The sequence below is a fragment of the Salvelinus alpinus genome, chromosome 22 (genome assembly GCF_045679555.1).
Source record: "Salvelinus alpinus chromosome 22, SLU_Salpinus.1, whole genome shotgun sequence".
Taxonomy (NCBI): Eukaryota; Metazoa; Chordata; class Actinopteri; order Salmoniformes; family Salmonidae; genus Salvelinus; species Salvelinus alpinus.
In genome coordinates, this window is record NC_092107.1 from 30,500,134 (window position 1) to 30,527,048 (window position 26,915).

The 26,915-nt window shown below is 42.6% G+C and overlaps 1 protein-coding gene across 1 annotated transcript; it reads right to left on the bottom strand.

Annotated features, from left to right (window-relative positions):
• Nucleotides 1-227: 227 nt before the first annotated feature.
• sgpp2 (sphingosine-1-phosphate phosphatase 2) lies at nucleotides 228-26,800 on the bottom strand. The gene is made up of 5 exons (XM_071359900.1): nucleotides 26,454-26,800; nucleotides 19,276-19,437; nucleotides 14,863-15,042; nucleotides 2,114-2,203; nucleotides 228-1,564 (listed from the first exon to the last, which is right to left on the bottom strand). Exons 1-5 carry the CDS (start codon nucleotides 26,703-26,705, stop codon nucleotides 1,019-1,021), a joined length of 1,230 nt encoding a protein of 409 aa, XP_071216001.1. The 5' UTR covers nucleotides 26,706-26,800; the 3' UTR covers nucleotides 228-1,018.
• Between the last annotated feature and the right edge of the window lie 115 nt (nucleotides 26,801-26,915).

Sequence of the window (26,915 nt, forward strand, 5' to 3'; positions counted from 1 at the left end):
GAGTGTAAATAACAGGAAGCCGCAAAGCTGTGGTTCAACAGGTTTCCTTGTGGTGTGTCCAACTGGTATGGTCTTGTTCGGTGGGTTAATGGTCCTGGGCGGAGCTTCATCTACTTGATACAACAGGACATGAACTGACATACGATACAGTACTGTAACTGCAGGTGTTGCTTAGTTCTGTTTCCGTGTGATGGTGAGGAAGTCAGAAAGGCAAGTAACACGTTAAATAAAATCAGTGTAATATTGAGTCTTCATTTGTCTTCAGGATTTCAAAGTTACACGATGTGTGAAAAATATAGAATCAATGTCAGATGTATAAAAGATGTAAATGTCAGAACATTCTTACACAACACTTGAATGATGACAGGATCCTATAATGTTTTATATATACACTACTGTTCAAAAGTTTGGGTTCACTTAGAAATGTCCTTGTTTTTGAAAGTAAAGCACATTTTTTGTCCATTAAAATAACATCTAATTGATCAGAAATACAGTGTAGACATTGTTCATGTTGTAAATGACTATTGTAGCTGGAAACAGCAGATTTTTTAATGGAATATCTACATAGGCGCACCGAGGCCCATTATCAGTGACCAGCACTCTTGTGTTCCAATGGCATGTTGTGTTAGCTAATCCAAGTTGATCATTTTAAAAGGCTAATTAACATTAGAAAACCCGTTTGCAATTATGTTAGCACAGCTGAAAACTTGTTCTGATTAAAGAAGCAATTAAACTGGCCTTCTTTAGACTAGTTGAGTATCATCAGCATTTGTGGGTTTGATTACAGGCTCAAAATGGCTAGAAACAAAGACCTTTCTTCTGAAACTCGTCAGTCTATTCTTGATCTGAGAAATGAAGGTTATTCCATGTGAGAAATTGCCAAGAAACTGAAGATCTCGTACAATGCTGTGTACTACTCCCTTCACAGAAACTGTTTGATACTGTTTTCTAATTTCTAAGTGACCCCAAACTTTTGAATGGTAGCGTATATATTTTAACAGTTCATAAAAGTATTGGGTCATAGCAGTCCCAGTACTATGAACAGTCTATTGACCAGAATAGAGTGGACCAGGCCTATAGATGTATAGGTGGTGAATTTATACGGCACCTCGATCTCCTTCCTTCTCCTGGCGTCTATGTCTTTGACTGACACTCCATACCAGGAGCACAGCACCCACAGACTGGCTGTCTTCATTATTTGTCGAGTCGCCACCAACGCCACGACACCCACCACAAAGCGGGAGCTGGCCAGGGCTAAGCCACCCAGTGTCAGTGCTGGCAGGGGTATGGGTAGCACCCCCTGGGGCTCAAACGTCTCCCCCAGCCTCTCATTTACCCAGTAGCCCACAGAACAGCCTGCACCCACCCCCAGGATGGTGGTGGTGTCCCCCCGCGTGGTGGTGTAATGGTCCAGCTCAGGGTAGGTGTAGCTCAGGAAGAGAGCCAGTACCAATGCCCCGACGGGGGAGAGTGGGGAAGTGAGCTGGAGCCGGTCGAAGGTTTCCCAGTATGGATAGGTGACCAACATTAATGTGGCTGAGATTAGAGCACCACAGATCACGTCCTGAAACCAGCAGGGAGTGGGAGTATATACATACATGTATGTTATACATTTTTGTAACTGCTTAGACAGATTTATTCATAGTTGATTGAAGGGTGATGTGGTCTTTATGGTGATGAAGTGCTAGTCTAAGTCAGAGGCTGGTGGGAATAGCAATAAGAGGACAGCCTCATTGGAATGGAATTAATGGAACAGAGTCATACATGTGGTTTCTATATGTTTGATACCGTTCCATTTCTTTCTTTCCAGACATTACAATGAGCCTGTCCTCCTATAGCTCCTCTCACCAGCATCCTCTGGTCAGAGTGTTGCTCTGGAACCTCCGTTATCTCATATTTACTCCAAAAACTCTTTACAGGTCATAATGAACTACTTATTCTTATGTAAAGGCATGATGAGTGTCAAAGTGAAAGGCAGGTCCCCCTAGCTAAGAGTGCCAGCCAGACATACAGTATGAATAATACATCCTGCATTGGGTCTGAATGTTTTATACAGTACTTTATACAGTACTTTATACAGTACTGTTGGGGCAGAGCAGCAGAAGAGACTTACCAGAGCGGAATGCATGCCTGTGTACAGACGACTCAGACACACCAACAGAGACAGCACCACCGCCACAAGCAGACCCACTTCAAACTGGAACTGTGGACAGAAAATAGAGGTACACACAAATCACGCTCTGACAATAGGAGGTTGGTGGCACCTTAATCAGGGATGACAGGCTTGTGGTAATGGCTGGAGTGGAATCGTATCAAACACGGTTTCTATGTTTCTGATAACATTCCATTCTCTCCATTCTTCCCCTCAGCAGCCTCCACTGACTCAGACGTGGGTACACATGTGTGTGAGTGCACACACACTACTACAAAATACACAAAACACACATTCTGATAAGAGACATTCTCTGATACTCTGATAAATGATGGATATGATCTGAAAACCTCATCAGCTTGGGAATGTCAGACTAGGATGGTGAAAGAAAGAAACTCCCAACATCTCCCTAAGACAACTACATATTCTATCTGTCATCCATCTACATCCCCCTAAGACAACTACATATTCTATCTGTCATCCATCTACATCCCCCTAAGACAATTACATATTCTATCTGTCATCCATCTACATCCCCCTAAGACAACTACATATTCTATCTGTCAACCATCTACATCCCCCTAAGACAACTACATATTCTATCTGTCAACCATCTACATCCCCCTAAGACAACTACATCTTCTATCTGTCATCCATCTACATCCCCCTAAGACAACTACATCTTCTATCTGTCAACCATCTACATCCCCCTAAGACAACTACATCTTCTATCTGTCATCCATCTACATCCCCCTAAGACAACTACATATTCTATCTGTCAACCATCTACATCCCCTAAGACAACTACATATTCTATCTGTCAACCATCTACATCCCCTAAGACAACTACATATTCTATCTGTCATCCATCTACATCCCCCTAAGACAACTACATCTTCTATCTGTCAACCATCTACATCCCCCTAAGACAACTACATCTTCTATCTGTCATCCATCTACATCCCCCTAAGACAACTACATCTTCTATCTGTCATCCATCTACATCCCCCTAAGACAACTACATCTTCTATCTGTCAACCATCTACATCCCCCTAAGACAACTACATCTTCTATCTGTCATTCATCTACATCCCCTAAGACAACTACATATTCTATCTGTCAACCATCTACATCCCCTAAGACAACTACATATTCTATCTGTCATCCATCTACATCCCCCTAAGACAACTACATATTCTATCTGTCAACCATCTACATCCCCTAAGACAACTACATATTCTATCTGTCATCCATCTACATCCCCCTAAGACAACTACATCTTCTATCTGTCAACCATCTACATCCCCCTAAGACAACTACATATTCTATCTGTCAACCATCTACATCCCCTAAGACAACTACATATTCTATCTGTCATCCATCTACATCCCCCTAAGACAACTACATCTTCTATCTGTCATCCATCTACATCCCCCTAAGACAACTACATATTCTATCTGTCATCCATCTACATCCCCCTAAGACAACTACATATTCTATCTGTCAACCATCTACATCCCCTAAGACAACTACATATTCTATCTGTCATCCATCTACATCCCCCTAAGACAACTACATCTTCTATCTGTCATCCATCTACATCCCCCTAAGACAACTACATATTCTATCTGTCATCCATCTACATCCCCCTAAGACAACTACATATTCTATCTGTCATCCATCTACATCCCCCTAAGACAACTACATCTTCTATCTGTCATCCATCTACATCCCCCTAAGACAACTACATCTTCTATCTGTCATCCATCTACATCCCCCTAAGACAACTACATCTTCTATCTGTCATCCATCTACATCCCCCTAAGACAACTACATCTTCTATCTGTCATCCATCTACATCCCCCTAAGACAACTACATCTTCTATCTGTCAACCATCTACATCCCCATAAGACAACTACATCTTCTATCTGTCAACCATCTACATCCCCCTAAGACAACTACATCTTCTATCTGTCATCCATCTACATCCCCCTAAGACAACTACATATTCTATCTGTCAACCATCTACATCCCCTAAGACAACTACATATTCTATCTGTCATCCATCTACATCCCCCTAAGACAACTACATATTCTATCTGTCATCCATCTACATCCCCTAAGACAACTACATATTCTATCTGTCAACCATCTACATCCCCCTAAGACAACTACATATTCTATCTGTCAACCATCTACATCCCCATAAGACAACTACATCTTCTATCTGTCAACCATCTACATCCCCTAAGACAACTACATCTTCTATCTGTCATCCATCTACATCCCCCTAAGACAACTACATCTTCTATCTGTCAACCATCTACATCCCCCTAAGACAACTACATATTCTATCTGTCATCCATCTACATCCCCTAAGACAACTACATCTTCTATCTGTCATCCATCTACATCCCCCTAAGACAACTACATCTTCTATCTGTCAACCATCTACATCCCGATAAGACAACTACATATTCTATCTGTCATCCATCTACATCCCCATAAGACAACTACATATTCTATCTGTCAACCATCTACATCCCCCTAAGACAACTACATATTCTATCTGTCAACCATCTACATCCCCTAAGACAACTACATATTCTATCTGTCAACCATCTACATCCCCTAAGACAACTACATCTTCTATCTGTCATCCATCTACATCCCCCTAAGACAACTACATATTCTATCTGTCATCCATCTACATCCCCCTAAGACAACTACATCTTCTATCTGTCATTCATCTACATCCCCCTAAGACAACTACATCTTCTATCTGTCATCCATCTACATCCCCCTAAGACAACTACATATTCTATCTGTCATCCATCTACATCCCCCTAAGACAACTACATCTTCTATCTGTCATTCATCTACATCCCCCTAAGACAACTACATCTTCTATCTGTCATCCATCTACATCCCCCTAAGACAACTACATATTCTATCTGTCATCCATCTACATCCCCCTAAGACAACTACATCTTCTATCTGTCATCCATCTACATCCCCTAAGACAACTACATCTTCTATCTGTCATCCATCTACATCCCCCTAAGACAACTACATATTCTATCTGTCAACCATCTACATCCCCCTAAGACAACTACATATTCTATCTGTCAACCATCTACATCCCCCTAAGACAACTACATATTCTATCTGTCAACCATCTACATCCCCTAAGACAACTACATCTTCTATCTGTCATCCATCTACATCCCCCTAAGACAACTACATCTTCTATCTGTCAACCATCTACATCCCCCTAAGACAACTACATATTCTATCTGTCAACCATCTACATCCCCTAAGACAACTACATATTCTATCTGTCATCCATCTACATCCCCCTAAGACAACTACATCTTCTATCTGTCATCCATCTACATCCCCCTAAGACAACTACATATTCTATCTGTCATCCATCTACATCCCCCTAAGACAACTACATATTCTATCTGTCAACCATCTACATCCCCTAAGACAACTACATATTCTATCTGTCATCCATCTACATCCCCCTAAGACAACTACATCTTCTATCTGTCATCCATCTACATCCCCCTAAGACAACTACATATTCTATCTGTCATCCATCTACATCCCCCTAAGACAACTACATATTCTATCTGTCATCCATCTACATCCCCCTAAGACAACTACATCTTCTATCTGTCATCCATCTACATCCCCCTAAGACAACTACATCTTCTATCTGTCATCCATCTACATCCCCCTAAGACAACTACATCTTCTATCTGTCATCCATCTACATCCCCCTAAGACAACTACATCTTCTATCTGTCATCCATCTACATCCCCCTAAGACAACTACATCTTCTATCTGTCAACCATCTACATCCCCATAAGACAACTACATCTTCTATCTGTCAACCATCTACATCCCCCTAAGACAACTACATCTTCTATCTGTCATCCATCTACATCCCCCTAAGACAACTACATATTCTATCTGTCAACCATCTACATCCCCTAAGACAACTACATATTCTATCTGTCATCCATCTACATCCCCCTAAGACAACTACATATTCTATCTGTCATCCATCTACATCCCCTAAGACAACTACATATTCTATCTGTCAACCATCTACATCCCCCTAAGACAACTACATATTCTATCTGTCAACCATCTACATCCCCATAAGACAACTACATCTTCTATCTGTCAACCATCTACATCCCCTAAGACAACTACATCTTCTATCTGTCATCCATCTACATCCCCCTAAGACAACTACATCTTCTATCTGTCAACCATCTACATCCCCCTAAGACAACTACATATTCTATCTGTCATCCATCTACATCCCCTAAGACAACTACATCTTCTATCTGTCATCCATCTACATCCCCCTAAGACAACTACATCTTCTATCTGTCAACCATCTACATCCCCATAAGACAACTACATATTCTATCTGTCATCCATCTACATCCCCATAAGACAACTACATATTCTATCTGTCAACCATCTACATCCCCCTAAGACAACTACATCTTCTATCTGTCAACCATCTACATCCCCTAAGACAACTACATATTCTATCTGTCAACCATCTACATCCCCTAAGACAACTACATCTTCTATCTGTCATCCATCTACATCCCCCTAAGACAACTACATATTCTATCTGTCAACCATCTACATCCCCTAAGACAACTACATATTCTATCTGTCATCCATCTACATCCCCCTAAGACAACTACATATTCTATCTGTCATCCATCTACATCCCCTAAGACAACTACATATTCTATCTGTCAACCATCTACATCCCCCTAAGACAACTACATATTCTATCTGTCAACCATCTACATCCCCATAAGACAACTACATCTTCTATCTGTCAACCATCTACATCCCCTAAGACAACTACATCTTCTATCTGTCATCCATCTACATCCCCCTAAGACAACTACATCTTCTATCTGTCAACCATCTACATCCCCCTAAGACAACTACATATTCTATCTGTCATCCATCTACATCCCCTAAGACAACTACATCTTCTATCTGTCATCCATCTACATCCCCCTAAGACAACTACATCTTCTATCTGTCAACCATCTACATCCCGATAAGACAACTACATATTCTATCTGTCATCCATCTACATCCCCATAAGACAACTACATATTCTATCTGTCAACCATCTACATCCCCCTAAGACAACTACATATTCTATCTGTCAACCATCTACATCCCCTAAGACAACTACATATTCTATCTGTCAACCATCTACATCCCCTAAGACAACTACATCTTCTATCTGTCATCCATCTACATCCCCCTAAGACAACTACATATTCTATCTGTCATCCATCTACATCCCCCTAAGACAACTACATCTTCTATCTGTCATTCATCTACATCCCCCTAAGACAACTACATCTTCTATCTGTCATCCATCTACATCCCCCTAAGACAACTACATATTCTATCTGTCATCCATCTACATCCCCCTAAGACAACTACATCTTCTATCTGTCATTCATCTACATCCCCCTAAGACAACTACATCTTCTATCTGTCATCCATCTACATCCCCCTAAGACAACTACATATTCTATCTGTCATCCATCTACATCCCCCTAAGACAACTACATCTTCTATCTGTCATCCATCTACATCCCCTAAGACAACTACATCTTCTATCTGTCATCCATCTACATCCCCCTAAGACAACTACATATTCTATCTGTCAACCATCTACATCCCCCTAAGACAACTACATATTCTATCTGTCAACCATCTACATCCCCCTAAGACAACTACATATTCTATCTGTCAACCATCTACATCCCCTAAGACAACTACATCTTCTATCTGTCATCCATCTACATCCCCCTAAGACAACTACATCTTCTATCTGTCAACCATCTACATCCCCCTAAGACAACTACATATTCTATCTGTCAACCATCTACATCCCCTAAGACAACTACATATTCTATCTGTCATCCATCTACATCCCCCTAAGACAACTACATCTTCTATCTGTCATCCATCTACATCCCCCTAAGACAACTACATATTCTATCTGTCATCCATCTACATCCCCCTAAGACAACTACATATTCTATCTGTCAACCATCTACATCCCCTAAGACAACTACATATTCTATCTGTCATCCATCTACATCCCCCTAAGACAACTACATCTTCTATCTGTCATCCATCTACATCCCCCTAAGACAACTACATATTCTATCTGTCATCCATCTACATCCCCCTAAGACAACTACATATTCTATCTGTCATCCATCTACATCCCCTAAGACAACTACATATTCTATCTGTCAACCATCTACATCCCCCTAAGACAACTACATATTCTATCTGTCAACCATCTACATCCCCATAAGACAACTACATCTTCTATCTGTCAACCATCTACATCCCCTAAGACAACTACATCTTCTATCTGTCAGCCATCTACATCCCCCTAAGACAACTACATCTTCTATCTGTCAACCATCTACATCCCCCTAAGACAACTACATATTCTATCTGTCATCCATCTACATCCCCTAAGACAACTACATCTTCTATCTGTCATCCATCTACATCCCCCTAAGACAACTACATCTTCTATCTGTCAACCATCTACATCCCCATAAGACAACTACATATTCTATCTGTCATCCATCTACATCCCCATAAGACAACTACATATTCTATCTGTCAACCATCTACATCCCCCTAAGACAACTACATCTTCTATCTGTCAACCATCTACATCCCCTAAGACAACTACATATTCTATCTGTCAACCATCTACATCCCCTAAGACAACTACATCTTCTATCTGTCATCCATCTACATCCCCCTAAGACAACTACATATTCTATCTGTCAACCATCTACATCCCCTAAGACAACTACATATTCTATCTGTCATCCATCTACATCCCCCTAAGACAACTACATATTCTATCTGTCATCCATCTACATCCCCTAAGACAACTACATATTCTATCTGTCAACCATCTACATCCCCCTAAGACAACTACATATTCTATCTGTCAACCATCTACATCCCCATAAGACAACTACATCTTCTATCTGTCAACCATCTACATCCCCTAAGACAACTACATCTTCTATCTGTCATCCATCTACATCCCCCTAAGACAACTACATCTTCTATCTGTCAACCATCTACATCCCCCTAAGACAACTACATATTCTATCTGTCATCCATCTACATCCCCTAAGACAACTACATCTTCTATCTGTCATCCATCTACATCCCCCTAAGACAACTACATCTTCTATCTGTCAACCATCTACATCCCGATAAGACAACTACATATTCTATCTGTCATCCATCTACATCCCCATAAGACAACTACATATTCTATCTGTCAACCATCTACATCCCCCTAAGACAACTACATATTCTATCTGTCAACCATCTACATCCCCTAAGACAACTACATATTCTATCTGTCAACCATCTACATCCCCTAAGACAACTACATCTTCTATCTGTCATCCATCTACATCCCCCTAAGACAACTACATATTCTATCTGTCATCCATCTACATCCCCCTAAGACAACTACATCTTCTATCTGTCATTCATCTACATCCCCCTAAGACAACTACATCTTCTATCTGTCATCCATCTACATCCCCCTAAGACAACTACATATTCTATCTGTCATCCATCTACATCCCCCTAAGACAACTACATCTTCTATCTGTCATTCATCTACATCCCCCTAAGACAACTACATCTTCTATCTGTCATCCATCTACATCCCCCTAAGACAACTACATATTCTATCTGTCATCCATCTACATCCCCCTAAGACAACTACATCTTCTATCTGTCATCCATCTACATCCCCTAAGACAACTACATCTTCTATCTGTCATCCATCTACATCCCCCTAAGACAACTACATATTCTATCTGTCAACCATCTACATCCCCCTAAGACAACTACATATTCTATCTGTCAACCATCTACATCCCCCTAAGACAACTACATATTCTATCTGTCAACCATCTACATCCCCTAAGACAACTACATCTTCTATCTGTCATCCATCTACATCCCCCTAAGACAACTACATCTTCTATCTGTCAACCATCTACATCCCCCTAAGACAACTACATATTCTATCTGTCAACCATCTACATCCCCTAAGACAACTACATATTCTATCTGTCATCCATCTACATCCCCCTAAGACAACTACATCTTCTATCTGTCATCCATCTACATCCCCCTAAGACAACTACATATTCTATCTGTCATCCATCTACATCCCCCTAAGACAACTACATATTCTATCTGTCAACCATCTACATCCCCTAAGACAACTACATATTCTATCTGTCATCCATCTACATCCCCCTAAGACAACTACATCTTCTATCTGTCATCCATCTACATCCCCCTAAGACAACTACATATTCTATCTGTCATCCATCTACATCCCCCTAAGACAACTACATATTCTATCTGTCATCCATCTACATCCCCCTAAGACAACTACATCTTCTATCTGTCATCCATCTACATCCCCCTAAGACAACTACATCTTCTATCTGTCATCCATCTACATCCCCCTAAGACAACTACATCTTCTATCTGTCATCCATCTACATCCCCCTAAGACAACTACATCTTCTATCTGTCATCCATCTACATCCCCCTAAGACAACTACATCTTCTATCTGTCAACCATCTACATCCCCATAAGACAACTACATCTTCTATCTGTCAACCATCTACATCCCCCTAAGACAACTACATCTTCTATCTGTCATCCATCTACATCCCCCTAAGACAACTACATATTCTATCTGTCAACCATCTACATCCCCTAAGACAACTACATATTCTATCTGTCATCCATCTACATCCCCCTAAGACAACTACATATTCTATCTGTCATCCATCTACATCCCCTAAGACAACTACATATTCTATCTGTCAACCATCTACATCCCCCTAAGACAACTACATATTCTATCTGTCAACCATCTACATCCCCATAAGACAACTACATCTTCTATCTGTCAACCATCTACATCCCCTAAGACAACTACATCTTCTATCTGTCATCCATCTACATCCCCCTAAGACAACTACATCTTCTATCTGTCAACCATCTACATCCCCCTAAGACAACTACATATTCTATCTGTCATCCATCTACATCCCCTAAGACAACTACATCTTCTATCTGTCATCCATCTACATCCCCCTAAGACAACTACATCATCTATCTGTCAACCATCTACATCCCCATAAGACAACTACATATTCTATCTGTCATCCATCTATATCCCCATAAGACAACTACATATTCTATCTGTCAACCATCTACATCCCCCTAAGACAACTACATCTTCTATCTGTCAACCATCTACATCCCCTAAGACAACTACATATTCTATCTGTCAACCATCTACATCCCCTAAGACAACTACATCTTCTATCTGTCATCCATCTACATCCCCCTAAGACAACTACATATTCTATCTGTCAACCATCTACATCCCCTAAGACAACTACATCTTCTATCTGTCATCCATCTACATCCCCCTAAGACAACTACATCTTCTATCTGTCATCCATCTACATCCCCATAAGACAACTACATCTTCTATCTGTCAACCATCTACATCCCCATAAGACAACTACATCTTCTATCTGTCAACCATCTACATCCCCCTAAGACAACTACATCTTCTATCTGTCATCCATCTACATCCCCCTAAGACAACTACATATTCTATCTGTCATCCATCTACATCCCCCTAAGACAACTACATCTTCTATCTGTCATTCATCTACATCCCCCTAAGACAACTACATCTTCTATCTGTCATCCATCTACATCCCCCTAAGACAACTACATATTCTATCTGTCATCCATCTACATCCCCCTAAGACAACTACATCTTCTATCTGTCATTCATCTACATCCCCCTAAGACAACTACATCTTCTATCTGTCATCCATCTACATCCCCCTAAGACAACTACATATTCTATCTGTCATCCATCTACATCCCCCTAAGACAACTACATCTTCTATCTGTCATCCATCTACATCCCCTAAGACAACTACATCTTCTATCTGTCATCCATCTACATCCCCCTAAGACAACTACATCTTCTATCTGTCATCCATCTACATCCCCTAAGACAACTACATCTTCTATCTGTCATCCATCTACATCCCCCTAAGACAACTACATCTTCTATCTGTCATCCATCTACATCCCCTAAGACAACTACATCTTCTATCTGTCATCCATCTACATCCCCCTAAGACAACTACATCTTCTATCTGTCATCCATCTACATCCCCTAAGACAACTACATCTTCTATCTGTCATCCATCTACATCCCCTAAGACAACTACATCTTCTATCTGTCAACCATCTACATCCCCCTAAGACAACTACATCTTCTATCTGTCAACCATCTACATCCCCATAAGACAACTACATCTTCTATCTGTCATCCATCTACATCCCCCTAAGACAACTACATATTCTATCTGTCATCCATCTACATCCCCCTAAGACAACTACATCTTCTATCTGTCATCCATCTACATCCCCCTAAGACAACTACATCTTCTATCTGTCATCCATCTACATCCCCCTAAGACAACTACATCTTCTATCTGTCATCCATCTACATCCCCATAAGACAACTACATATTCTATCTGTCATCCATCTACATCCCCCTAAGACAACTACATCTTCTATCTGTCATCCATCTACATCCCCCTAAGACAACTACATCTTCTATCTGTCATCCATCTACATCCCCCTAAGACAACTACATATTCTATCTGTCATTCATCTACATCCCACCAAAGACAATTACATCTTCTATCTGTCAACCATCTACATCCCCCTAAGACAATTACATATTCTATCTGTCATTCATCTACATCCCCCTAAGACAATTACATATTCTATCTGTCATTCATCTACATCCCCCTAAGACAACTACATATTCTATCTGTCAACCATCTACATCCCCTAAGACAACTACATATTCTATCTGTCATTCATCTACATCCCACCAAAGACAATTACATCTTCTATCTGTCATTCATCTACATCCCCCTAAGACAACTACATATTCTATCTGTCAACCATCTACATCCCCCTAAGACAACTACATATTCTATCTGTCAACCATCTACATCCCCCTAAGACAACTACATATTCTATCTGTCAACCATCTACATCCCCATAAGACAACTACATCTTCTATCTGTCATCCATCTATTCTGCCACTTTGACATTCCTTAAAGACATCCTCTGTTTTTGCTCAACTGTCTCTGTCCATCTCCCCTTCCCTCTCCATCCTTTTATATCATTTACCCATTTGTGTTTTTGTTTCCCTCCATTTCAATGACAGTGAAGAGAACCTATGTCATGTGTATTCATTGACCTCCTTTTCCCCTCCCTCCCTCCCTGCTTCTCTCTCTCTTCCTGTGTCTGTTCCTTTCCCTTGCAGTTGGGGGGCCTTTCAGAAGAAGTTAATGAAGAATGGACTCTGAATGGACACAAAGGATGTTGGGATGGAGGGGCCACTGTGATTGACTGTCCTGACCTTTCACCCCTCAGAACCTAAGAGATCGCCTCAGGCCATTCAGACCACTAAACATCTATAGCTATGTACCCTCTCAGAAACAGAAACTAAGTCACCACATGCATAGCTATGCATGCTCTCTCAGAAACAATGTCACTACTGCAGTACACTACCACTGTATCTGAGGCTGGTGTTGTTTGAGTAGCTGGTTGATTGATTGTTTTGTGTGAGACAGAGAGAGAAGAGAGAGAGAGAGAGAAGAGAGAGAGAGAGAGAGAGAGAGAGAGAGAGAGAGAGAGAGAGAGAGAGAGAGAGAGAGAGAGAGAGAGAGGAGAGAGAGAGAGAGAGAGAGAGAGAGAGAGAGAGAGAGAGAGAGAGAGAGAGAGAGAGAAGAGAGAGAGAGAGAGAGAGAGAGAGAGAGAGAGAGAGAGAGAGAGAGAGAGAGAGAGAGAGAGAGAGAGAGAGAGAGAGAGAGAGAGAGAGAGAGAGATTGACAGTCATTTACTCTAGTCTATCAGAGGAACAAAGCAGCTGTGTGGGTGTGTCTGATGGTGACTGTTGGTGCCTGATGGTGAATGATGGTGACTGACCACTCCGCCCCTCCCAGCACATTGCCAGGAAGGGCAGTCAGGGTCAGGACTCAGGGACTCAGGAGAGACAAGCCCCCTGAACAGAGATGCTTACACCTATTTCAGGTCCTTCAAATCTGCATAGACTGAAGGTCTAGAGGCAAGTCGTTTTTTTTCAGACAAGGCTGTATAGAGTCTGGCAAACTACACTGAACAAAAATATAAATGCAACATTAAAGTGTTGGTCCCATGTTTCATGACCTGAAATAAAACATCCCTGAAATTTAGCATACGCACAAAAAGCTTATTTCTCTCAAATATTGTGCACAAATGTGTTTACATCCCTGCTAGTGAGAATTGTAGGGAATAACTATGTTGGCACCAAACTCTCCATATTTATTTTACATCTATAGTTCTGTACAGGCCTGGTCCCAGGGGAGTGAGCAAGTGATGAGTCACCCCCAAGACTGAGTAGCAGAAGCTTGGCAGGGGACCCAAGAGGCTCAGGGTGCTGCATGGGCCTCACTTGAACCCTGGAAGGGGCGCTGAGGAGTAGGGTGAAGAAGATGGCGGTGGTGGCCATGACGTGGGTGGAGGGAAGGCCATACTCAGCGTCCACACGCTTCTCCAGCTTCACCACTGGGGGCGATAGAGGGCGTGGCAGCTTCAGCACATCCTTCAGGGCCTGGCCGATGTACATAACCATCTGGAGGAGAGGAGAGAATGAGAAGAGAGAAGAGGAGGAGAAAAGGAGGGCAGAGGAGAGGACAGGACAGGAAAAGAGGAGGCAGAGAGGAGGGTAAATCTTAATAATGGCTTTACAAATACATTTGATTGATTGGATGGAACTCTACACTTTTACTGTGACAGAATAAATCAAAAACATTCTAATGTATGAAGCTAACCTGATTGTTCAATGCTCCATTAAGAATGGCCACACAGTATCCTATAAATAAGTAATCATTCAGTCTGTAGCAACCAGTTTGCAAGAAGATGCAAGACACACTTCTATAAACGGAGCACAGTCTGGAGTTGCCCAGTAACACAATCTACTTTAAGAATCAAATACAGCTGTAAGCTGCTGACACAGTGTCTTCGGTTGATGGTGACTGTCTCTACACCTACAGGAACACAGACACACTCCACTTAGGCCCAGTACACACTCAGGTTCTTTGACAATGGTTGTGAAACAACTGATATTTTAGTGATACAGAGTTTGTGCAGAAAAAACATGTTGTATTACAACCTTTGTGCGACAAATGCGTTGTACATCAGTTGTGCAACCTGAGTACACACTGACTGTCTACTACACATCCTCAGGAGACGGTGCAAGTGGGACACGGGGGCTGCCCCTCCACCCTGGTTAGAGTTGTATTTAGCTCTGCCTTTTATATTTAATGAGAGAGAGAGAGAGAGAGAGAGAGAGAGAGAGAGAGAGAGAGAGAGAGAGAGAGAGAGAGAGAGAGAGAGAGAGAGAGAGAGAGAACTAGAGAGAGAGAACTAGAGAGAGAGAGAGAGAGAGAGAGAGAGAGAGAGAGAGAGAGAGAGAGAGAGAGAGAGAGAGAGAGAGAGAGAGAGAGAGAGAGAGAGAGAGAGAGAGAGAGAGAGAGAGAGAGAGAGAGAGAGAGAGAGAGAGAGAGAGAGAGAGAGAGAAAGGGGGTAGGAAGGAGTATGCGAGCGACAGAAAGAAAGATATAGAGGTGGTGACTATTCCTATTAACAGGATGGGGACACTATAATCAGTGAGGGTTTCAGTAACCATGGTCTATGAGAGATAAAACTGCCTACAGGCTTCTTATCCTCATGGTTAACATAGCAGCCAGAGATTAATACTGAAAGAGAGCAGGAATAGAAGAGGAAGAGGGAGGGAGGGAAGGAGGGAAGGAGGGAGGGAGGGAGGGAAGAGAGTCACTATCACTTTAGCAATCAGCCGCTTGTTCCCTCGGAAGAAATACTGTCCCTGATCCTACTGCCTCCAAGACATGGGCACCATTTACTCTGCCTCCACCCCAATGGACATTTATTTATTCATCACTGCTACAGTTATGAAATATATAGTGCTATTTCTGTTTATATTGTTGTTGTTTTTTATGACCATTTTTATTATTTTATTTCACTTGGTCCTGCATGTTGGAGCTCGGAGCCTAAGATTTTCACTGTACCCTGCAATCACACCTGCAACTCTGCACATGTGACTATTAAACACACTGAATCTGAATCTGAATAATATCGTACCCTGCCCTTGTTAACAGTCCACCGATCATATCAATCTCACTGGTACTGTCCTCAGATCAACCTATACAGTGGGCCAACACATCAGGCTCTTTGTGTGGGCCACATCAAAGGACTGGCCATGCACCATCACATGAAGAGATGAGTTACAGATGATCCAGGTCGTGAACAGATGCAGCAGTGCAGATTTAGCTGAATGAATGAGAGTATTGATCGGACCCAGTGTCACTCTGGACTTTGATCAACATGGGAGGGTGGTGGGAAAGGAGAAATGGTCTGTTTCCCTTCAGAATCTGATATATTATGCATGAAAGTATATATTTATTAATGCCGCGTAGTTACAGGGTTAAAACAGAAACCACTCAAAGGGTAACAGTTTAGGCATTGATTATGAGGGGTTGAGGTTAGGGCTATGGTTTGGGGAAGGCTTAAAACAACATAATAAAAAACAACTATCATGAAGTGACAGCTTGCCAGAGCATTGTAAACTTGGTGGTGCAGTTGTCTAAGCTGTGTACTCCATGTCTGAGCATCACAAGTTCATGTCTGAGCATCACAAGTTCATGTCTGAGCATCACAAGTTCATGTCTGAGCATTACAAGTTCATGTCTGAGCATCACAAGTTCATGTCTGAGCATCACAAGTTCATGTCTGAGCATCACAAGTTCATGTCTGAGCATCACAAGTTCATGTCTGAGCATCACAAGTTCATGTCTGAGCATCACAAGTTCATGTCTTGCTTCAGGAAGAGGACCAGAGTGGAGAGGGTCACAGTCTGTAATTCAGTGGTGTTAGTTATGATCATTAAGAAAATATGTGTGTTACCCTGTAATAAGGTGTGTGTTGTGATCAACGAGAGGTGTGTGTGTGTGTGTGTGTGTGTGTGTGTGTGTGTGTGTGTGTGTGTGTGTGTGTGTGTGTGTGTGTGTGTGTGTGTGTGTGTGTGTGTGTGTGTGTGTGTGTGTGTGTGTGTGTGTGTGTGTGTGTGTGTATAAGTGTGTGTGTATAAGTGTGTGTGTGTGTGTATAAGTGTGTGTGTGTGTATAAGTGTGTGTGTGTGTATAAGTGGGTGCGTGTGCACGTGCTCGTGGTTGCGTGCGTGCGTGAGCAAGCAAGCATGTGTGTTTACAGGTGGCTGGGTGTTCAGAGTTCTGGGGCAGAACATGGGCAGGTCGCTCAGAGGTCATACACCTGCACTGGAGGAAAGAACACACAGTGCACACAAACTCACTGCCACTCAAATCAGAGTGTGTATGTGTGCGTGCGTGTGTGTGTGTGTTTGAGCTTCATGGTCAAAGCATACCTAGATGCAGGAACATGGATGATCTATGAGTATTAACGATTCATTATTAGATGTTTATAACTCAGTAATAAACAGTTATAACACTGGTTGAAATTGTGGGATTGTTAATTGGTGCTTGCCAAATAGTGAGTAATTTAAGGACCCTCCTGTTCTGTTCTATTGCCTGTCCCATCACCCTGTAGCACCAGTCCACTTGGCCCCTGTGGTCCCTGTGGCCCCTGTGGTCCCTGTGGCCTGGGGACATGGTGGTGTCAGGACCAGGTCAGAGAGTGGTAAGGGGGACAGGGATGAAAGGCTGGGTCAGAGAGGGGTAAGGGGGACAGGATGAAAGGCTGGGTCAGAGAGGGGTAAGGGGGACAGGGATGAAAGGCTGGGTCAGAGAGGGGTAAGGGGGACAGGGATGAAAGGCTAGGTCAGAGAGGGGTAAGGGGGACAGGGATGAAAGGCTGGGTCAGAGAGGGGTAAGGGGGACAGGGATGAAAGGCTGGGTCAGAGAGGGGTAAGGGGGACAGGGATGAAAGGCTAGGTCAGAGAGGGGTAAGGGGGACAGGGATGAAAGGCTGGGTCAGAGAGGGGTAAGGGGGACAGGGATGAAAGGCTGGGTCAGAGAGGGGTAAGGGGGACAGGGATGAAAGGCTGGGTCAAAGAGGGGTAAGGGGGACAGGGATGAAAGGCTGGGTCAGAGAGGGGTAAGGGGGACAGAGATGAAAGGCTAGGTCAGAGAGGGGTAAGGGGGACAGGGATGAAAGGCTGGGTCAGAGAGGGGTAAGGGGGACAGGGATGAAAGGCTGGGTCAGAGAGGGGTAAGGGGGACAGGGATGAAAGGCTGGGTCAGAGAGGGGTAAGGGGGACAGAGATGAAAGGCTAGGTCAGAGAGGGGTAAGGGGGGCAGGGATGAAAGGCTGGGTCAGAGAGGGGTAAGGGGTAGGAGGAGGTGAGGAAGAAGGAGAAGAAGAGCTTCATTGTCTCATACACTCTCTCTCTTACACACATGATAAAACATGAGATTGTATGGGATGTTCAAGCAAGGCATCAGTCTGTGACGCTGCTTTGGTATACCATATCGGTGTGGGTATTTCCAGTTAAACATTTATTTTCTGTAATGAAACCGCAGGTGTGAATTTAATAGGTAGCAGTGGAAGAGAGAGAGAAAATCTTTATGTCTGGGAGGATGGTTTGAAGAGCAGAGAAGACTGTGTCTGCATCCGAAATGGCACCCCAATCCCTATACAGTGGGCCTTATGGGCCCTGGTCAAAAGTAGGGGCCTATATAGTCCACTTCTTTTGACCAGGTCACATAGGGCCCACTATATATGGAATATGGTTCCATTTGCTACCTTCTCTGTTCTTCAAACCATCAACCTTCTCTGTTCTTCAAACCATTTGCAACCACAGGTGACTTACGGTCCAGATGTTGACAAGGCGTCTGCAGAGGAAGGGGTCCAGGTTCCAGTGTAAGCAAGGCGGGAAGGTGATGTAGAAGACCTCGTGACCCAGCCCGGCCGACACCAGGAACAGGAAGTATAGCAGCCGGTTCCTCACCTCATACTGTGGCCTAGCAGACACCTGTGGGTGGGTACAGAGCTAGTAGTCTCTCTAGACAAACAGGTTGCCTCCCACAATGTAAGATCAGGGATATCTGAGACTAGAAAAAGAGGGAAACCTTATTAATTACAGTAAACGGTTTATGCCACTCATTCACAGTGTAAAAGCAGAGTAGCCTACAGTATAATAAGAAAAAGGAGGCTCATTGCAGGTCATTGTCATTCCAAATCATTTTCACTCCTCTGTAACCATATGCTGAACAAGATAACCACTTGTAGCCTCAAATGAACATATAGTGAAATTAACTATTTGTATATGGCCTTGGCTCGACCTGTACAACTTGTACAAGTTAGCAGGAGCAGACTCGTAATAGACCATGGAGCATTGTTATCAATTCCAACTTTTGGACAGCGTTGTCAGTTGAAGTCTTTATCTCACGAGTCACATGGATAGCCTATGAAACGCAATGAATGGCAGTTTACTTCTGATTTCAATTTAGAAAAATATTTTGTCTTTTGGAAAATAATTTGACAAACATGTTTTAGGCACTTCCATTTCCGGGAGTCACCATCAGGACCGCCAATGTGTGATGAAGGGAAAAGAGAAACAGAGGCACGTCTGATCCAGTTGTGACATCATCCTCATCCGCGCCAGGTTCATCATGATGGTGCCGACGGAGATGGCAGCATCGTGACTAGCTCTTAAGCAACTCTGCAGTATTTTGTTTGTTTATGTACTATTTTTTGCATTATTAGCTCAAGAATTGTTTTGTGTCATACACACAGCCGGGAAGAACTATTGGATATTAGAGTGGCGATAACTCACCAGAACTTCCAGCATTACAACCAGGATTACGACTTCTCTGGAGCGGATCCCTTGTTTGCTCTCCCCAGAGCAATCGAACTTATTACGGATGCTGACCCAAAACCACACCGGAGAAGGAGAGGTACTCAAGGCAGTCTTCTGGTCCGATTTAGGAAGCCTGCACACCACCCACCGCTCCTGAGTATTTTACTCGCTAATGTCCAATCTCTGGATAATACAATTCATGAGCTCAAGGCGAGAGTTTTTTTCCAGAGAGACACCAGGGATTGTAACGTACTTCACGGAAACACGGCTTTCTCAAGATATACTGTCTGACACGGTAAAACCAGTTGGTTTTTCAGTACATTGCGCCGACAGGAACAAACATCTCTCTGGGAAGCAGAAGGGTGGAGGTATATGCTTTATGATTAATCACTTATGGTGTAACTGTTCTGTTCACCCGATCTAGAATATCTCACAATTAAATGCCGACCGTACGATCTCCTGAGAGAATTTTTGTCAATAATAGCCACAGCGGTCTATATCCCCTCCAAGTGGATACCACAAAGGCCCTCAAAGAACTTCACTGGACTTTATGCAAACTTGAATCCATATATCCTGAGGCTGCATTTATTGTAGCTGGGGCTTTTAACCAAGCAAATTTTAGGAAAAGCCTCCCGAAATTCTATCAACATATTGATTGTTGTACTCGTGCTGCTAAATCCCTCAACCATTGTTATATTACCTTCCAGAATGCAAATAACGCCCTCCCTCACCCGCCATTCAGCAAATCGGACCACAATTCCATCTTGCTCCTCCCCTCCTATAGGCAGAAGACCCCGTGGTGAGGACTATTCAATGCTGGTCTGACCAATTGGAATCTTCGCTTCAAGATTGTTTTGATCACGTGGACTGGGATATGTTCAGAGTAGCTTCAGAAAAGAATATTGACACATATACCAATACGGTGAATGAGTTTATCAGGAAGTGCATAGGAGATGTTGTACCCACTGTGACTATTAAAACCTACCCCAATCAGAAACCATGGACAGATGGGAGCATTCGCGCAAAACTGAAAGCGTGAACCACCGCATTTAACCAGGACAAGAAGACTGGGAATATGGAAGAATACACACAGTGTAGTTATTCCATCCGCAAAGCAATCAGGCAGGCTAAACATCGGTATAGGGACGAAGTTGAGTCCCAGTTCAACGGCTCAGACACAAGACGTATGTGGCAGGTTCTACAGACAATCACGGATTATAAAGGGAAAACCAGCCACGTCGCGGACACCGACGTCTTTCTTCCGGACAGGCTGATAACCTTCTTCGCTCGATAATACCGACGCAGCCCGCTATCAAGGACTGTGGGCTTGTCTTCTCTGTGGCCGACGTGAGTAAGACATTTAAGCGTGTCAACCCTTGCAAGGCTGATGGTATGATGGTATCCCTTGCCGTGTCCTCAGAGCATGCGCAGACCAGCTGTCTGGTGTGTTCACAGATATATTCAATCTCTCCCTATCCCAGTCTGTTGTCCCCACATGCTTCAAGATGACCACCATAGTCCCTGTACCTAAGAAAGCAAAGGTAACTGAACTAAATGACTATTGCCCAGTAGCACTCAATTCTGTCATCATTAAGTGCTTTGAGAGACTAGTCAAGGATCATATCACCTCCACCTTACCTGCCACCCTAGACCCTCTTCAATTTGCTTACCGCCCCAATAGATCCACAGACAATGCAATTGCCACCACACTGCACACTGCCCTGTCCCATCTGGACAAGAGGCATACATATGTAAGAATGCTGTTCATTGAGTATAGCTCAGCATTCAACACCATAGTACCCTCCAAGCTCATCATCAAGCTCGAGGCCCTGAGTCTGAACCCCGCCCTGTGCAACTGGGTCCTGGACTTCCTGACAGGTCGCCCCCAGGTGGTGAAGGTAGGAAACAACACCTCCTCTTCGCTGAACCTCAAAACTGGGGCCCCACAAGGGTGCATGCTCAGCCCCCTTCTGCACTCCCTGTTCACCCATGACTGCGTGGCGAAGCACACCTCCAACTCAATCATCAAATTTGCAGACGACACAACAGTAGTAGGCTTGATTACCAACAATGATGAGACAGCCTGCAGGGAGGAGGTGAGGGCTCTGGGAGTGTGGTGCCAGGAAAATAACCTCTCACTCAACGTCAACAAAACTAAGGAGATGATCGTGAACTTCAGGAAACAGCAGAGGGAGCACCCCCCTATCCACATCAATGGGACCGCAGTGGAGAAGGTGGAAAGCTTCAAGTTCCTTCGCGTACACATCACTGACAAACTGAAATGGTCCACCCACACAGACAGTGAGGTGAAGAAGGCGCAACAGTGCCTCTTCAACCACAAGAGGCTAAAGAAATGTGGCTTAAAACCTAAAACCCTTACAAACTTTTACAGATGCACAACCGAGAGCATCTAGTCAGGCTGTATCACCGCCTGGTACAGCAACTTCACCGACCACAACTGCAAAGCTCTCCAGAGGGTGGTGCGGTCTGCCCAGTTCATTCCCGGGGGCAAACTTCCCGCCCTCCAGGACACCTACAGCACCCGATGCCATAGGAAGGACAAAAGGATCATCAAGGATATCAACCACCCGAGCCACTGCCTGTTCACCCCGCTATCATCCAGAAGGCGAGGTCAGTACAGGTGCATCAAAGCTGGGACCGAGACACTGAAAAACAGCTTCTATCTCAAGGCCATCAGACTGTTAAACAGCCATCACTAGCGGCTACCTATAGACATAGATTAGGAATCACTGGCCACTTTTAGAAATGGATCACTAGCCACTGTAATAATGTTTCCGGATCTAGCATTACTCATCTCATATGTATAAACTGTACTCCACACTATTCTACAGTATCCTAGTCATTTTAAATTGTGTTTACATATTGCATCATCCATTTCATATCTATATACTGTATTGTATTCTATACTACACCACTGATTGTTAAACAGCCATCTCCAGCACATCAGAGGCTGCTGCCTATAGACATAGATTAGGAATCACTGGCCACTTTAAGGAAATGAAACACTAGCCACTTTAATAATGTCTCCGTATCTTGCATTGCTCATCTCATATGTATATACTGTATTCTATACTATGTCACTGTATTTTAGTCCAATGCCGCTCTGACATATATGCATATATATTCTTAATCCATTCTTTACTTAGATTTACGTGTTTTTTGGGGTATATGTTGTGAAACTGTTAGATAATACTGCACTGTCGGCGCTAGAAGCACAAGCATTTCGCTACACCCGCAATAACATCTGCTAAACACGTGTATGTGACCAATAAAATCTGATTTGATTTGAAGGCCTTCAGCGGTCCTCATCAGGTTGGAAATGCTTTCGATATTGAATGTCTGTTGTATCTAAGTTTAAAGTAGCTTAAACGAAATAATAGCCTAGGCTAAATGCTCAAGTCAGGTCATAGGCTATGTAGCCTATGTTATGTCCCATTTGAATAGCCTAACAAACACCCCAGAACAAACACGGATGTTGGGTTGTTTGTTTAGACTACTCATAGCCTACTTGGTTTCATTCTTCAAAACAAATGCAATGAATAAGACTGCAAAATACATTTTGACCATTGGATAATCAATCTGTAAGCAATCTCTACCTTCAATCAAAGAAAGGTGGACTAACAAGAAAAGCCTGTCGGAAGGTACAGGACCGCTGTCAGAACTAATCAGTTTCCATAGGGGGCACGTATTTTTCATGGGACAATTTTTTAAAATGGGTTTTATAGTAAAGACATCTACATTATTAAGAGTCTATTGATGCACCTGTGCATCAATCTAAGTAACATAATACAAAAATCCCCATCAAAATATGTCAGTTTAAGCTCCAGACATCTGCATGGGCTGAGTCTCAATCCACTGCATCTGTATATGTCGGTCTTCCACATCTGCAGTGGAAGGTGGCCGAGCTACAGCGGTGTTTGTTAGACCATGAGACATCCCGAAAATTGGTCTTCTCGCAAAACTGTCTGTAGTGTTTTAACGGTTACAAATTAATATGACCACTCTGTGGAAAGATGAGACTCTCACGAACAAGATGGTGATCTCCATTTTTCTCTATGACCCCCACAAGCTCCATGGACTCGTCTAAAGGTAACCCGGTACCAGTTAAAAAATGTATGAAAGTATTGAGGTAGTTTTGTGCCAGATAAAAAAAGGGGTTAAATATGTGTCCAAAAAACATTAATATTTCCTGAGCTTTCTTATATATCCTAGATATAGGACAGACAATTAAAAAAAACTAATTTCTTATGGTTTCTTTTTTTTATGGTCTGTTTTGCCATTTATGAATGTGTTCTGTATTGCATTCTATTGGCTATAGTAGTAAAGGCCAAATTCAATATTTTATCAAATTATTTGTTAAAAAAAATGTTTATACCTACAGGGGTCCTAAAATTCAGAGAAAAAGAGCTAAATGATTCACCATCTTAAAACAGTTCAATATGTTAGCCTAGTAACGTGGCATGAACACAACCAGACAATTTGTTTTCATCTGATTGTCAAACAAATCACTTCGTTTGTTTCAAGTTTGGGGAAGCTTACAATTTATTCTACCATTTCTACCAATCTGTGTGCCAGTTATGATTTTCATACATGCATTTTTGTTGATCAGGTTCATTTCAATAATAATGTTTTCATTTCTCAATATCATTATGACTTGGTTAATCATAAAATCTGAATTAATTTATAAATTCAAATTTAACTACTGTGAGAGCACCAGCCCTTGCCATATGGACACATTGATACACCGTGATCCATTGGCAGCTAAAGAAATGAGCGCATGCATGGAACTCAGAGATAGCCTATAGACCAATGTAGCAGTAGGCCTATAACTTCCATGGTCAACAAAGTAAAAATACATAAAGCCGATAAATAAATAAAAATTAAAAATTAAAATCGCATTCATCTCTCTACTCCGGCTGTCTGCCTCCCTTTTCATCTTTCTTGACTTGAACTATCCCTAGTGAAGTGCAACATTGTATCAAATCAATCAACTGGGTCCTGCCCATTTGGGCTCATCAGATCATGATATTTTGCCACTTACACCGAGGCTTGGCAATTAGTCCACAAACATTTCCCTCCGCATTTCCCTTTTAAGCCTATTGGATGTGCTATTCAAAAAGTAAGTTATCTTCACAGGTTCTTCAAAAATAATTCCACCATCCGAACAGTGCACTGTGCACCCGCCAACTTTCCTTCAATTTGCATGGCTGAAAAACTATGTCAACGAAGAAAGCATCCGAGTGAGCAAAACAGTGCCCCTATGTCTTACAATATGTAACCCATGTATCTGATTCTGTCGGGCCAAAAAGAGTATGACATGCCATACTCTTTTTGATCAGACAGCATCAGATACATGGGCTAAAAAAAAGTGTTCTTTTGTATTTATTTAACCTTTACTTAACTAGGCAAGTCAGTAAAGAACAAATTCTTATTTACAATGACAGCCAACCCTTGCCAAACCCGGACAGCGCTGGGACAATTGTGCGCCACCCTATGGAACTCCCAATCACAGCCTGATGTGATACAGCCTGGATTCGAACCAGGGACTGTAGTGATGCCTCTTGTACTAAGATGCTGTGCCTTAGACCACTGCGCCACTCGGGAGCAAACTGAGACAGTTTGCAGTTTAGTTTGTTCGGATGCTTTATATGATTGATGAGTCCTTCTGTTGGTGTGCATTTCAGTCATATCAATGGTCAATTTTAAATATTTTATTTGGATGGGCATTTTATTTGGATGGGAAAGGAGGTATGGAATATAGGCTATACCTTCCCAAGGCCAGCCCATAACGCCAGCCCTGGGAAGGTAGCCTATAGCCCACTGGGCACATACATCAATTCAAAATCTAGTTTTAATTTACATTTGGTTAAGTTGTCAACTAACGTGGATTAAAAATGTCAAATCTACAAAAAAATAATAATGTCATTGGATTTACAGTAGGTTAAAAGTTAGGTGAAAAAATACAAAATTATTTTACATTGATTACTTTTTACTTTTTGCTAATCCAATCAGTTGTCCATGTTGATTCAACATCATCGCGTTACATTTTGGGGTTGAAATGACCTGGAAACAACATTGATTCAACCAGTTTTTGCCCAGTGGGAGCCTACATTCTTCTATTTCTTCAACTCAATAACTCAAACTCTCATAGAAAAGTTTACACTTACACCAACACTGTATCCATTTTCCTTGTGTTTGTCATTTGAGTTGCTGTCCTTTTCATTGGTAATAACGTGTCCATTACCGCACCGCAGTCGCGCAAGTTGGTGAGGTGCTTCCGCGTCTATGAGCGGCGTCTCCCGCGGAGGGTGCACCCAGTTTCCGTTCTGATGTGCGGCTTCGATGAGGAACAGACCGCATGCCCTCTGGAACTTGGCCACAAGCTCCGAACCATGCAGATATTTAAGCAATTTGAGCATCGCAACTCTCTCAATCGTAGCCTATGAGGTGTATGAGAACAGACAGACAGGTACAGACTAAGACAGAGCGCATTACCCACCCTTGGGCTCATCCCACACAGAGGTGTGTTTTCTGTGCGTGCAGGTGCGGTTTGACAGGTGTGTGTGGGATACGCCAGGAGCACCGAACTGTCATAAAGCCAGACAAATTCACCGACCTTTAGACTACGT

What these genes read in the sequence shown, in the direction of transcription:
- sgpp2 (XM_071359900.1), bottom strand. Translation starts at nt 26,705, where the DNA reads ATGCTCAAATTGCTTAAATATCTGCATGGTTCGGAGCTTGTGGCCAAG. An exon ending in AAAATGGATACAGTGTTGGT is followed by an intron (nt 19,438 to 26,453) that starts GTAAGTGTAAAC and finishes ACCCACCCACAG; the next exon opens with GTGTCTGCTAGGCCACAGTA. An exon ending in GCGCCCCTTCCAGGGTTCAA is followed by an intron (nt 2,204 to 14,862) that starts GTGAGGCCCATG and finishes TTCTGTCCACAG; the next exon opens with TTCCAGTTTGAAGTGGGTCT.